The 15,390-nt window shown below is 46.9% G+C and overlaps 2 protein-coding genes across 2 annotated transcripts; one reads left to right on the top strand and one right to left on the bottom strand.

The window, feature by feature from the left end:
• Positions 1–289: 289 nt before the first annotated feature.
• On the top strand, positions 290–650 carry LOC119001922 (60S ribosomal protein L37a-like). The gene is given in 1 exon segment (XM_037067509.1): positions 290–650. A coding segment is annotated over 1 exon segment (279 nt). The 5' UTR covers positions 290–313; the 3' UTR covers positions 593–650.
• Positions 651–9,815: 9,165 nt separating this feature from the next.
• THY1 (Thy-1 cell surface antigen) lies at positions 9,816–14,826 on the bottom strand. The gene is made up of 4 exons (XM_037067541.1): positions 14,716–14,826; positions 12,426–12,486; positions 11,630–11,959; positions 9,816–11,139 (listed from the first exon to the last, which is right to left on the bottom strand). Exons 2-4 carry the CDS (start codon positions 12,460–12,462, stop codon positions 11,027–11,029), a joined length of 480 nt encoding a protein of 159 aa, XP_036923436.1. The 5' UTR covers positions 12,463–12,486; positions 14,716–14,826; the 3' UTR covers positions 9,816–11,026.
• Positions 14,827–15,390: the final 564 nt, after the last annotated feature.

Below are 15,390 nucleotides of genomic sequence, written 5' to 3'. Positions count from 1 at the left end.
TCAAAAGAAACCTTACAGGCAAGAAGAGGCTGGAAAGAAGTACTCAAAGTCCTGAAAGGCAAGGACCTACATCCAAGATGCCTCTATGCAGCAAAGATATCATTTAGAATGGAAGGACAGATAAAGTGCTTCCCAGATAAGGTCATCATCACCAAGCCCTTATTACATGAAATGTTAAAGGAACTTGTCTAAGAAAAAGAAGATGAACAAAAATATGAGCAGTAAAATGACAACAATCTTACAACTATCAACAACTGAACCTAAAAAAAACCAAAAAAACGAACTCTTGGGGTCTGATCTCCTTCGTAGCAAAATGGCTAAACGCACTAAGAAAGTTGGAATCGTTGGTAAATACGGCACCCGTTATGGTGCCTCCCTCAGGAAGATGGTGAAGAAAATTGAGATCAGCCAGCACACCAAGTACACTTGCTCCTTCTGTGGCAAAACCAAGATGAAGAGGTGAGCAGTGGGGATCTGGCACTGTGGCTCCTGCATGAAAACGGTCACTGGTGGTGTCTGGACCTACAACACCACTTCTGCTGTCACAGTAAAGTCTGCCATCAGAAGACTGAAGGAATTGAAAGACCAGTAGAAGCTCCACAATTTGAAACATTGCTAGCCAATAATAAATGGGTTAATTTCTGTAACAACCCCCCCCCCAATAAAAAAAAACAAAAACAAAAGCAAACTAAGGAAACAACTAGAACAGGAACAGAATCACAGAAATGGAGATCACATGGAGGGTTATCAGCAGGGAGGGTGAGGGGGGAGAATGGGGGAAAAGGTACGGGGAATAAGAAAGCATAAATGGTAGGTACAAATTAGACAGGGGGAGGTTAAAAATAGTATAGGACATGGAGAAGCCAAAGAACTTATTTATTTATTTATTTTATTTTTAAAATATATTTTATTGATTATACCATTAAGTTGTTCTATTCCCCCCTTCATTCCCCTCCACCCTGCACACTCCCTCCCCCACCATTCTCCCCCCTTAGTTTATAACCACGTGTCTCAAGTTCTTTAGATTCTATATTTCCCCCACTATTCTCGCCCTCCCCCGTATCTATTTTCTACCTACCATCTATGCTACTTATTCTCTGTACCTTCTCCCCCCTTCTCCTCCTCCCTCTCCCCTGTTGCTAACCCGCCATGTGTTCTTCATTTCTATGGTTCCACTCCTGATCTAGCTGTCCTCTTGGTTTGCTTTTGTTTTAGGTGTGGTTGTTAATAACTGTGAGTTTGCTGTCCTTTCACTGTTCATATTTTTTATCTTCTTTTTCTTAGATAAGTCCCTTTAGCATTTCATATAATAAGGGCTTGGTGATGATGAACTCCTTGAACTTGACCTTGTCTGAGAAGCACTTTATCTGTCCTTCCATTCTAAATGAAAGTTTTGCTGGATAAAGCAATCTTGGCTGTAGGTCTTTGGATTTAATGACTTGGAATACTTCTTGGAAGTATTGGAATACTTCTTTCCAGCCCCTTCTTGCCTCTAAGGTCTCTTTTGGGAAATCCGTTGATAGTCTGATGGGCACTCCTTTGACTGTCCCCTTATCTCTTGCTGCTTCTAGGATTCTCTCCTTCATTTTGGTCTTGGCTAATGTAATTATGATGTGCCTTGGTGTGTTCCTTCTTGGGTCCATCTTCTTTGGGACTCTCTGAGCTTCCTGGATTCCTGGAAGTCTATTTCCTTTGCCAGACTGGGGAAGTTCTCCTTTATTATTTGTTCAAATACGTTTTCCACTCGTGGCTGTTTCTTTCCCCCTTCTGGTACCCCTATAATCCGGATGTTGGAACGTTTAAAGATGTCCTGGAGGTTCCTAAGCCTCTCCTCATTTTTTTGAATTCTTGTTTCTTTATTCTTTTCTGGTCAGATGTTTCGTTCTTCCTTCTGGTCCATTCCATTGATTTGAGTCCCAGTTTCCTTTCCATTGCTATTGGTTTCCTGGACATCTCCCTTCACTTCAGTTAGTTTAGCCTTCATATGTTCCTCTAATTTGTGACTATAATCTACCAATTTTGTGAGCATCCTGATAAATAGTGTCTTAAATTGTGCTTCTGAGAGGCTGGCAATCTGTTGGTCGCTTAGAGTTATTGGCTCTGGGACTTTGAGTTCTTCTTGCGCCATCTTTTGGGCTGTTCGTGCCTGTTCTGTAGCAGGATCAGAGCCCTAAAGTGTTCACTAGAGCAGGGCAACTAAGTCGCTGGGTTGTGACGTTTATGTGGGGGCGGGGTCAAAGAGGGACAATGGCTTCCCGTCTGCCGCCTGCCGCTGTGGCCCCCACCGGTGCTGCAGCCACCACCATCACCCGGCCCAGGCGTTTCGTTCCACTGCACGGGGGTGTGCCACTGCCATCAGCCCTCCACCACTGGGTTCGCCCCCTGGGGCCTGCGTGGTCCGTCTCACTGTGCACAAATGTGCGACCTTGGTCAGTCTGCCCCACACCCCGACTGGTTCCGGGCTGCCTGCGCGCCTAGGTCGGGGATCTGTCCTGCCCAACCCTGCTCCACTGCTGGCTCTGCCTCTCCTACCGTCCCCGTTGAACGGTTCGTAGTTGTCGGACTTCCGTATAATTCTGTTTTCTGGTCTTTGGGTGTGTCCTATTTCTCCAAACCTTTGTTGTATTCAAACTTGGTTGTGGGAGAAGGCACAGTGTTTCCACCTATGCCTCCATCTTGGCGGAAGTCTCGCCAAAGAACTTATATGTACAACCCATGGACATGAACTAAGGTGGGGAATGTGGGTGGGAGGGGAAATGCAGGGCGGAGGGGAATAAAGGGAGGGGGGAATGGCACAACTGTAATAGCATAATCAATAAAATATATTTGAAAAAAGCTTGGCTAGTTAAAGTGGGGATATAGGGCAAAAAGAAAGCAAACAAAAAATCATATTTAAAAATATCCTCTCACCTTATTCCCTATAGGTAGGGGGCCCATATTTTAATGATTCTGTCTCTTTTCTTCAAAGTTTTCTCTTTCTCCATCTCCAGTTTTTCTGTCTTATTTGAAGTTCTGTTCTTTTATGTTTCTCTTGGTTTGGTAATATTCTCAACTTTGAGAGTCAAGTTGCTGAAATAGGAAGTTTTGCAGTTGACCTATGAAATATTTGATACAATTTTTATTTTCGTTAACATCAAACATTAAAATTTAGCATACTAGACAAGGGAAAGAAGGGAAAGAGTCATCAAGGAACATGTGTAAAGGACCCATGGACAAAGCCAAAGGATTTGGGGAAGGATTGAGAGTGGGAGGTGGGGGTGGGGGGGCGGGAGAAAGTAGTGGCAGGAAAATGGAGACAACTGTACTTGAACAACAATAAAAAGAAAATTAAAAAAAACAAAGGAAATATTTTTTCAAATCCCTCCATCATCCCTCAATCTCCTTACCTTCTTATTTGATGACCTTGCTACTTCTATGGAAATCCTTGAACTTCCCATGTTCAGGTTCACAAACCTTTTCACTTCCATGCCTATCATCTTTGTATTCCTAGCTCTACATTCCTCCTGTCTTTCCTCACCTAAGACTCAGCTTCTTCATGTTCTCCCTCTTCTTAGTCAGTGTTTCCCTGTTTCTGGGAATAATCACTGTCAGCATACAACCATGCTCTATTAAGCTTTCATCTTAAAAATAAGCACGCTTTTCTTAACCCCACCTCCTACACCAGCCACTGATAAACTTTCTAAAAAAGAAGTATTCACTTGCACTCACCCACTCATTCTGGCTTCTGGTACCCACTACATCAAATTGTCCTTATTAAAGACAGTATTTGAACTTCTGGCCAAGATGGAGGTGTAGGAAACACTGTGCCTCCTCCCACAACCAAGTTTAAAGACGAGAAAGTTTTAGTAACAAAAATGCAACCAAAACACAGAAAATTGAACTGTATGGAAGTCTGACAACAACGAACCATTTAGCCAGACCAGTAAGAGGGGCGGAGTCAGCAGCTGGTGGAGCCAGGTCACACAGGAAAAGGTGGCCAGTGGAAGCAGGGGTTGGCAGATCCCAGATGTGGGGTCGTAACAGGTGGACCCAGTGGGAACTCAAGGTGGCTGGCTGACCGCAGTCACATATTCACACTCAGATAAACCAGGCAAAGGAGTGAGCAGTGAGACACTGCTCAGGCTAGGGCCCCAGCGATGGGAATTAAAGCCTAAAAGCACCAATTGGAAAAACTTTCGGGGTCGAGGTGCCAGGAGAAGCTCCCAGGCTTACAGAGACTTTGTTGGAGAGACCCACAGGGTCCTGGAGGGTGCACAGGCCCACATACCCAGGAACTGGCACCAGGGGGGCCCAGTTTGCTTGAGGGAAGCAGCAGAGGGGACCAATATCTGAGAGAGCGTGGAACAAGTGCCATTGCCCGTCTCTGACCCTGCCCCCACATACAGCGTCACAACCCAGCAACTGGGTCACCCCGCCATGGTGAACACCTAAGGCTCCGCCCCTCATACATAATAGGCACTAACAGACCAAAATTATGGCTCAAGAAGAACAGCTCAAAGCCCCAGAGCCAATAGTTATAAGCGACCAAGAGAGCCAACCTATCAGATGCACAGTTCAAAATACTGGTGATCAGGATGCTCATAGAACTGGTTGATTTTAGTCACAAATTAGAGGAACAAATGAAGGCTAAACTAATTGAAATGAAGGGAAATTCACTGGAAACCAATAGTGATGGAAAGGAAACTAGGACTCAGATCAAGGCAGTGGACCAGAAGGAAGAAAAAAGTGACCAAACAGAAAAAATGAAGAAACAAGAATTCGAAAAAATGAGGAGAGGCTTAGGAACCTCCAGGACACATTTAAACGTTCCAACATCCGAATTATAGGGGTACCAGAAGGGGAAGAGGAAGAGCAAGTGGAAAACGTATTTGAACAAATAATAAAGGAGAACTTCCCCAATCTAGCAAAGAAAATAGACTTCCAGGAAATCCGGGAAGCACAGAGTCCCAAAGAAGTTGGACCCAAGAAGGAACACACATCATAATTACATTAGCCAAGATTAAAATGAAGCAGAGAATCCTAGAAGCAGCAAGAGATAAGGGGACAGTCACCTACAAAGTAGTGCCCATCAGACTGTCAGCTGATTTCTCAAAAGAGACCTTACAGGCAAGAAGGGACTGGAAAGAAGTATTCCAAGTCATGAAATCCAAAGACCTACAGCCAAGATGGCTCTATCCAGCAAAGCTTTCATTTAGATTGGAAGGGCAGATAAAGTGTTTCTCAGATAAGGTCAAATTCAAGGAGTTCATCATCACCAAGCCCTTATTCTATGAAATGTTAAAGGGACTTATCTAAGAAAAAGAAGATAAAAAATATGAACAGTGAAAGGACAGCAAACTCACAGTTACTAACAACCACACCTAAAACAAAAGCAAACTAAGAGGACAGCTAGATCAGGAGCAGAACCATAGAAATGGAGATCACATGGAGGGTTAGCAGCAGGGGATTGGGAGGAGGAGAAGGGGGGAGAAGGTACAGAGAATAAGTAGCATAGATGGTAGGTAGAAAATAGACAGGGGAGAGGGCAAGAATAGTATGGAAAATATAGAATCCAAAGAACTGTGACACATGGACATAAACTAAAGTGGGGGGGATGGTGGGGGAGGGGGTGTGCAGGGTGGAGGGGAATGAAGGGGGGAAATAGGACAACTGTAATGGCATAATCAATAAAATATATTTTTAAAAAGACAGTATTCTATTGCTGTATCACAGACCACTCCAAAATTTCGTGCCTCATGCTGCTGTGGTTAATGGGCTCAGCTGAGAAGTTTTCATGAGATTGCAAAATTCTGAAGGCTCAACTGAGCTGGACACCCAAGATGGTATACTATTACAGCTGACAGTTGATGGTGACTGTTGGCTGAGAGCTAAGCTGACGGGTGTTGGCTAGTGACGGGTGTCTACATATGGCCACTGTGTGACTTGGAACCTCAGAATTGCAGCTGCGTTCTAAGAGCATGTGTTTCAGGAGTGAGTATTCCTATAACAAGGTGGAAGTTGCAAGGCTTATGACCTGGGCTTGGAAGGCATGCAGCGTGATTTCTGCCATATTATTGGTCATAAACAAGACACCAACCATGCTGAAAAAATATAAAGAGATTCTATGTACCTTTCACCCAGGTTCCCCCAGTGGAAATATCTTGTATAACTGTAGTACAATATCAGAACAGGGAGATTGATATTGGCAAAATCCATAGACCTTATTCAGATTTCACAAGTCCTCTTAGTATTAACTTTATATATATCTCAAAGTTACCACTTCTGTCTATTTCTGCCACTACATTTTTTGTCTAAGCTGTCATCATCTCTTTTAGGACTATTGTAATATCTCCCTGATTTCTTGCTTCTATTGTTATTCTTTGTCGGGAGCCAACCAGCAACTGTCCCTTGACAAGGTCGGGATGGTTGAGATACATCTGCAAGGCAGAGGCAACTGTGGCTGGATTTCCTGTCTATCTCTCCTTACATGTTTGTTTTGGTGATCAAAAGGTGGTGGGATTGTTAGACACCTGTGTTTCAGGTTCATTAATTCGCATAATTCCAATGAAGTTGTACAAAATAATTTCTTAACCAGAGAACAAAATCCCCTCTAATGAAATAACCCCTGAGTGTCTAAAAGTTGTTGGAATAACAGCCCCTCCTTTACCTTGAATAGGAATATATATCAATTAGAATTAGACAGGCAAAGAAACAGGAGAATCTGGTTAGCTACTACAAACTAAGCACGTAGAAACAATTACCAAGGAGTTAGAGTCCATAGTACATAAAGAAACATTTTTTTAAGAAACATTTTAGACAGAAAGATAGATAGCTAAGTTAGACATCACAAGGCTTATAATGAATTTCCTAACCTCTGCTTGGTCTAGTGTACCTTTTGCCCCATGTCAAATTCTAAGACCTTTAATAAACAATAAGACATTTAAACTCTGTACATAGTGTTATTTCAAATTGTCTGATTAATGGTTCTCCTGGTCAAAACTTTTGTTTAACATAACTGAAACTATGGTAATTCTTGTACTTTTCCTGGTTACGTCTGTATTTGTTTTTTCTACTTGACTGATCATGCCATGCACCTGTTTCTTAATGTTATACAACAGTCTCTATAAAAATAAAGCCTAAATCAAAGTCTAGGAGTTCGGTCAGCCCCACAGAGGCTGGCTGTTCTCCAGCATCCAATCGGGTGTCTGTCTTCCATCGCTGATGCCTTACCCACCTTTCAGGAACCCAGCTGCAGCAGGACCTCAGCAATTCTTCTCTAATCTATTTCCCATAAAGCAGCAAGAAGGATCTTCTAACAACATTATTAGATCAAATACTTTATCACTTACCCATTGCCTTTAGAATAAAATTCAAACTACTTACCATGATCTCTAAGGCCCTATCTTTTAATCATAAATCATTATGATTGTGATTTAATCTTTGGGGATTTGCTTCTTTCACCTGTAAAGACAGACATGCCCTTTACAACACAAAAGCTGCAAACACAGATTAATGTTATGTTGAGGAGGCTGGAGGATGCATATCATAGGTCCCCTGGATACCTGGTAGATCTATTAGCTGGCCAGTGAAAGTCTCAGTGTTTCCTCTTGGTCATCCCCTTGCCCTTCCCAACACTGTGCCCCTGAAGGTATTCTGTCTTGGTGGATGATCCAATCAGAAATGGTGGTGTGGAGAGGGGTTTCTGTTGCTACTAAGCAAGAATCTCATGCCCTTACCTTAGGTGGAGACTGAGATGGCTGAGGGGATGAGGAGGAGTGTGGAGCAGTTGATAAATTGGGGTCTGGGGCATGTGTGCAGGAACCAGGGCTGGTCCCAGCCCTCTTGATCATTAGCTAAGTTGCTATAGATGTCCTGCAGCCTCCACAAGACCTCCCAATTTGACCAGAGAGGAACTGGTGGCTGTTGTGTCTGCCTCTGAAAGCCCTCAGCAGCCCAAAATCACAGCTGTCTTTCTGATTTGGCTGATGTTATGAGGCCTGATGGTTTTGACTCTAAGTTGTAGGGCTCCTTTTTGGGCCCAAGCCTGTTTGTTCCCTTCTCCTTTCCTGCTTTCCTATAGTCCCTGGTCCTTTGATGGCCTCTGTGGTTTCTTAAGCTAACCTCATCCACTGCGAGCATCAGGTTCTCTTCCCTTAACCATAGTTGCAGAGAGTAACACTGTCTCTCCAGAATCCTTGTAGAATGTGGTCACTCATTTCTTTAGGGAAATGGTTCCAGGGTGTGATAAAGACCATATATGAAGCATTACACAGGTACCAGGTTCTCATGGTATTCTCACGGTTGAGGCTTCACACCTGGCTTCCCAATTCCTTTCAGAAAGACCTTCTGGCTCTACCTCTTACTACCCCTTGTGTGGCATTTGAACTCCCTGCTCCCTCAAAGTGTCTCTTAAAAATATTATTTATTTATTTATTTTCAGAGAGGGAGGGATGGAGAAAGAGAGGGAAATATCAGTGTGTAGTTGCTTCTCACGCACCCCATACTTGGGACCTGGCCCAACCCAGGCATGTGCCCTGACTTGGAATCTAACTGGCAGCCCCTTGGTTCACAGGCCCACGCTCAGTCCACCGAACCATACCAGCCAGGGGTCAAAGGCTCTTTTGTTGGCACAGTGTTTGTGGTTCAAAGCAGGGCAGTACAGAGGGGCTTGTGTCCCTGGGTATCTCTCACCCTGGAGACCCCAGGCTGGCTGCACCACGCTGACTGTCAGTTCACATGGGGGTGGGTGAATGTCATGGTTGGTGACACTGGCAGCTCTCTTTCCTCCTGCAAGCCTCTCTTGCCTTCTTTTGGCATCGTTATTACAGGGGCTGCTGGCAAGGCATTGCAATATTAATACATCATTAACTAAAATCTATATTAAAATTTCAATTGCAATTACATAAACATTCAAAACAAAACTACTTATTTGGCAGGAAACCTACAAACACATGTAGAACACCGTCTATACAACCGTGAGAGAGTAAGAAATGTGACCAAAGGGGGGTAAACAAGCGAAAGGGGCCCTGCAGGGCGCCGAGAGCTGGTCGCACGTCTGGTGATTGCTAAGAGGTGTCAGGAGAAATGGAAGCTAGTGACATGAATTAAGATACTGGGCCTTTAAGCAAATGCTCAGAAAGAATCGTTTACTCAGAGCTAAATAACAAATGAGTCAGCCTCTGGGTAGTTGCTACCCTCCTCCTGCAATTCCCTGGCAAAACAGAGAAGGCTACCTGGGGGCTGCTTCACTCTGCCAGCAACTGAAACCTGGAACCACCATGTGATCCTGTTCTAGTGCCCAATGCCAGCATGAGCCTTGATGCTGTTTACCAACTGCACATTGACTTATAGGGGAGGGAGCCATGGATGGGCTTCAGTGCTCTCTCCCCACTCTTAAGCCCTTTACATGGCCCTGTTGGATTTAAGAGATATTGTCCTTATACCTTCATGATGTGGCCCCCTCCCACCATGACCACCCATTTCTCTACTTGCCCCAGCACTTGTCCTGTCTATAGCAGATGTGATTTTAGGGGGCATTTGAGAAGAACCAGATCTGAGAAGAAAAAGTGAATTCCACATCTTAGTGCTTGTTAGCATATTCCAGAACCGGGGCTATGTGACTTGGTCCACACATTGGCAGGTGAATCTGTCATTCCCACCAGACAAGTCAGCAGAGATGGAACATTCATTTGGGCAAGTGTGTTGTGTTAGAGTCATTCTGAGAAGTCCAGCATGTATTGGTGGGAGGGAGAGGAAGAGGTGGCAGGTTGGACCTCCTGGATGCATTACTAAAGGAGGGTGGTAGGCCTGGGGACAGAAGCAAAGTAGAGCCAGGACACATTCAGAGGTTTATTGTGCAGTTTTCTTTTTCCTCAGGGAGATGCTGTAAGCTGTGGTGGCACTATACATGGTCCCAGGACAGGGCAGAGCTGCCAGATGGGAAGCTGGGTGTTGGGAAAACCCATTTCTCAAGGCATTTCCTGCTCACAGGTCTCACTCACTCCATGGCCTGTTTCAATGCCTGCCCCATCCCTCAGAAGGTAGGCTTGTGAGGTAGGGGAATGTCTGAGGCTTAGCTAGCTGGGGTTGGCACTACCTGTGAAGGGAAGGAAGAGCCTCCTAAAGAAATACTTGGGCCAAATTGCGTGGTTCTGCAGCTCCCTATGGCCTGCTTACTGCCTGTAGGTCAGCATTCTGGAAGTTCTCAGGAGAGTGGGACAGCGTAGGAAGAGGACTGTCTTTCTCTGCCACCCTCAACTACTGGACGAGGCAGTGAGGGACACCATTTTTAGCTTCCTTAGATGGGGAGGAATGATGGACCCTCTTTTCTATATCCCTTCTCAACTGTCCATTAGCATTCCTTGTTGGGCAGAATCTGCATTTCCACTGGACCATGCCCTAGGACTAAGGCCCCTGGGGGACTTCTGCAGTGAAGAGGATAGCTTTTGTGCTGGGACAGAGAATGCTCCTAATGATGCTCAGTTTTCTTCTTGTGATCATGGTATCTTCCCTGTCAGGTAAATATCTCAGTTCTTTTCTCACGTGATAGACCACAAATGCTTGGTGGTACCCTCACATATGGGGGTGAGGGGCTGCTGAGGGGTGTGCTAGGCCCAAACACATCCCATCCCCCTCCTCATCAAGGTCTCTCTCAGGCTTCTGGTCCCTGTGGGTAAGGATGGCCCTCAAGGACTGGTACCCCTCTATCCTACAATCCCTCCCATGCCCTCACTCTTTATCAAGTCCCCAACTATGGTTTCCCTTTTCACAAACTCCCAAAGGAGGAAAAATCCCAAAATAAACCAGGCAGAAGCAGTTCAGAAACAAAGTGGACAAAAAGCTAGTGGTGTCTGGAGAGGGTATGAGGTGGCAGTGGGCGAGTAGGTAAATAATGGCATGCAGCACTGAGATTTCTTATGAGGGATGGGGTTCCCATTTTCCTCCCAAGGTGTGTAAGGGATTGGAGGGATGGGATCAGTCTACTCAGATAAGTAGGATCTCTGGACAAGGACTTGTGGCTTCCTGTGTCCTCCATGGGCCCAGCCAGTCAAAATGAGATGAAATCCATGGCGAACAGGAAGGGCAGGGAGAGCAGGGACAGCAGCAGCCATGATGTGTTCTGGACCAGCAGGCTTATGCCCCCACACTTGACCAGTTTGTCTGTGGAGAGAGAATGGGGTCAAGAGGCAGAGCAGAAATGAAGAGGACTTGGGCAGCTACAAGCTCAGAGGTAGGGTGCATTTCCCTGGGGAAGGCTGGAACCAGGGCCAATCTGGTCTAACAGAATCAACCCTCTCTCCCATTGCACATTCCTGAGCCCTTGAACAAACATCATATCAAGTTTTTACTAGGCATCCTCATTAGAAAACTGGGTAAGAGAGCTGCTGTCAACCATTTTCCAGGTGGGGAGAAGGAGGATTGTGGAGGCCAAGAGATTTGCCTTCAGCCATGGTGGAAGCCTCTGCTACACCACTCTGCCTGTTTGACTGTACCCTTAACACTTCCCCCCATTCACACTGAAGGCAGTGATTCCCCAGGGCACAGGCAGTCTCTTTGGCCCAGCCAATGTGACTGCCTGTTGTCCTAGGCAGCCCATTTCTCCCCAGCCCACCTCTCCCAGCTTGCTTGGCCTTGTTGGGGTTTTTCTCACCTCTGATCACAGAGACCTTCTTGTTGGAGAAGGTCTGGCTAGAGACGTGGAGTTCACATGTGTACATCCCCTCATCCTTGGTGGTGAAGCCAGATAAGTAGAGGACCTTGATGTTGTACTTGCTGGTAAAATTGGTTCGAGAGCGGTATGTGTGCTCAGGTACTCCCACAGTGCCAAAGAGCACATGCTTCTTTGAATCACGGGTCAGGCTGAACTCGTACTGAATGGGCAAAGAGGTAGTGTTTTCATGGCGGCAGTCCAAACGAAGGCTCTGGTCCACCAGGCAGGCTGTCAGGCTGGTCACCTTTTGTCCACTGGCCACCTGCAAGACTGGTACCAGCAGTGTCTCCTCTGAGTTGGGGGGATAGGCAGGGCAGGGAGCCTCCCACCCACATTAATAGGACAGAGGGGCATTGCTAGGGAGGGCACAGGGGGTCTGCTTTCTGAGTACCTCTCCCCACCACAGTGTGCTGCAGATGATAGCCTCCCTCCCTCATATACTCTAGTCCTGGGTCCCACCAGTGTGTCCTAGGGGTAGGAGACCCTGGGGAGTTGGTGCAGGTTCCTGGTTCCTACATGGAAATTTCAAGTCAATATGGTGTAGGCTCTGTGAAATATGTTTCCAAAAACCACCTTAGGCAGTCAGAAGATCAATTATTTGCTCAATTGACTTAGGGATGAAAAGGAACCCTTTCTCCCTTAATCATCTTCATCTTCTGAGGTCATGAGGAAGAAGTTAGCTTTTCTGAAGGAAGCCAAGGTACTTGGAATCCCAGACCTGCCCCTTGCCCAGTACCTGTCAGGAGGAGAGTGAGGCTGATGATGGGGTTCATGGTGCCAAGAGCTCAGTTCTGGACCTGGGAGTGGGAACAGGATCAGAATCAACCAAGAGATGAGGCAGATGTGCCCAAACGCACTGCGAGGGCTGGGGGGGGGGGGGGTCCATGGAATACATGCCATAGTGGCCATGGCAGGCACCCAATCCCTTCCCTGCAGCCTTCTTCCTATCAGTGAAGGTGACACTGCCACTCATTTTTTCCTCTCAGGGAAAGCAAGAGATGTGTGTCTGTGCTAAACACTTACTAGCTGGGTGACTCACTAAAGTGACTTTAACTACCATTTCACTTTCCCTAAAGTGACTTTAACTACCATTTCCCTTCCCTTCCCTTCAGGAAGACAGGGTCTTCCTATTTAGCACAACATAACACAAATAGTGTTGTTCACTTATTTAATATATTGTTGTGCAACCAATACCCAAAACTCTTTATCTTGCAAAACTAAAACTCTTTTAAACAAAAACTGCCCATTCAGGGACTTCTCAGTTCTTATGCAGAAGAAAATACCAAAGTTCCTGGCACATAACAGATGCTCAGAAGATGTTGAATGAATGAATGAATGAATCTGAGCTTCAGATGACCACAGAGTTGTGATGTCATTAAGACAAATATCTGGTACTTTGCTCCATAGTAAGTGATCTACACACTAATTCCTCTCATCCTAGTGACTGTGTGGTTAGGGGTGATGTCTGGTGTGTGTGGCTAAGGTGCTCCCAGACAGGACTGTAGTTGGAACACAGACAAGGGCATTCCCAGATGTGTGTGAGAGAGTGACAATGCTCTCCTATTGCATATGTTGCCTGATTACATAGAAACCAAGATGTTTCCAAATGTTCAGTTCTCTGAACAGTGCAGAACTGGCTTCAGTAGCCTAGCTGCCTAGGCTCTCTGCCCTGCCTTTCTCAGTTCAGGCTGGCAAGTCCACACAGCGGGCATGGGTACTTGATAGTGAGAGGCCGCAGGAGTGGCGCCTGAGAATGTAAGCCCGGTCATGCATACGCTGGAAAGTGCTCTAGGAGTCCAGGGCCCTGCTTTGGCTGCGGTTACACTTAATACTCTCTCATATCCAAGTTGAGAGGGACCCGGAGGTGCTGTTGGAGAAGAAAGGGAATTTAGTTACTGTCAGCCTGTTCTCTGTTTCAGGGACCAGAGGGGAGGGGATTATAGGGGAAAAGGGTTAAGGGTTTGCAGGAAGAATTATAAAGGACACATCAACAACAACAAGGCGGGGTGGAAACCGGGGAAGGAGGTGGGAAGGGCTGGGGTGGTAGGGAGGGGTGGGGGGACAAGGCAGAAAACTGTACTTGAACAATTTAAAAATTGTTATTTAAAAAACGAAAGGGAATTGGCATTTGGTTTTAATTCGCGGAGGCTGGAGTTACGGAGGAAAGGTGCAAGCCTGGGATTCAGGAGCAGAAGCAGCAGCTAGAACAGAAATGGGGAGTGGGGCTGGGGCTGGAGAGGGTGATATAGCTAAAAGGGTTATAGAGAGGAAGGGGAGACACAGCCTATTTTCATTTCCTTTGCCTAGGGTCTTCGCAGACTGGAACCCAGATAAGTTTTGAGGTACGGTCCTCTCCAGCCTCTGTTTGACTAGCCCCACCCTTATTTATTCCTTTTCCGTATTTCAGCCCTCTCCTTTCCCAATTGCGGTCTCCCACCCCACCTCATCTTTTTTCAGCTCTCCCCTCCCACGTCTGCCAGCCTTCCTCCCAGACAACCCTCCCCACCCCCCCTCCCCCCACGCCACTGCGGTTTCCCATTACTTGGATGCCCCGCACCCAGCCTGCCCTGAGGTCCTGCCCGAGGTCGCAGGGCCGAGATTTCTTCCAGTGTGCCAGCCTCTATTGTCTTCCCCCAACTTCAATGCCACCTCCCAAACTGCCTTTGCGCGCTCGATTGGGGGGGGGGTCTTCTGGGTGGAAAACAGAACCCAAGGCTGTCCTTGGCGCCCTTCCGCCCGGTTCTCCTCCAGCACCGTGGTTCCAGAAACCATCCCCCCAAGCCGGTAAAAGCCCGGGACACCTTCTTCGAAAGGTGGGGTGCGGCAGGGCCCCTGGCCTGCAGCAATTGCGTCCAGCTCCCGATCCCTGCTTGGGAAGCTGGTCCCTCCCCAACCATTGTGCTGCTCATTCCCAGGACACCGTTGGACCGTTTTCCGGAGCCTTGGATTGAGAGGGCTTGCGCGGGCACCTGGGGTAGATCACTGCGCCGCTGTGCGGAGTGTCCCCCTCTGACATAGATTCCCACCTGGGTTCCGGTCTTCCACTGCTGCAGCCCCTTGGAAAGGTCGCCTTCAGATGCTACACGCCGCCGGATGCCCGCAGTTTTTACCAAGGGTGGGAAAGGAGGAGCTAGGCGGGCCTGGGGGGCTCGGCCAATCAGAGGCTGAAGGGGAGCGAGAAATGATGGCAGAGGGAGGAGGCTCCCCAACATTGGCGTTAGAAACGGGCAGTGTGCCTCAGAAGGGGGACTTCACCCTGTGGCTCACAGGCTTGACTAGTGACCCCCGGGGATCAGGGTGGGGCAGCTGAGGGGCCACCTTCCAGAGCACTGCAGGGATTGCTCCCCTTTTTTAAGGCGTTAACTGTTTTTTTTCCTAGCCTAGGGTTCCCAAACTGTGCTCTGGTATAAGGCCATTCCCTTTCCTTTGGGCTTCTCATTGTAGGCTGACTTCTAAGACTGCTGACCTCCACCTCCAGCTCATTTTTCTAGACACTCTGGCCTCCTTCCTGTCACTCCATGTAGTGTGTTTTTTTCCTCCATAACAGCTTTAGGATTCTAAGTCCAAGAATCTTTCCTATCAGAACACAATTGCTTTATCTTGGAGCCTTGCCCCCCCCGCCCCCCACCCCTCACCCTCACATGAACAGACACACACACACACACACACACACACACACACACAGGCTAGAGACAGTTAAT

Source organism: Sturnira hondurensis, unplaced genomic scaffold, assembly GCF_014824575.4.
Source record: "Sturnira hondurensis isolate 20B ecotype Veracruz unplaced genomic scaffold, ASM1482457v3 Scaffold0017284, whole genome shotgun sequence".
Lineage (NCBI taxonomy): Eukaryota > Metazoa > Chordata > Mammalia > Chiroptera > Phyllostomidae > Sturnira > Sturnira hondurensis.
The sequence above is the reverse complement of the archived record's forward strand: the minus strand, read 5'-3'. Positions and strand labels throughout refer to the sequence as shown.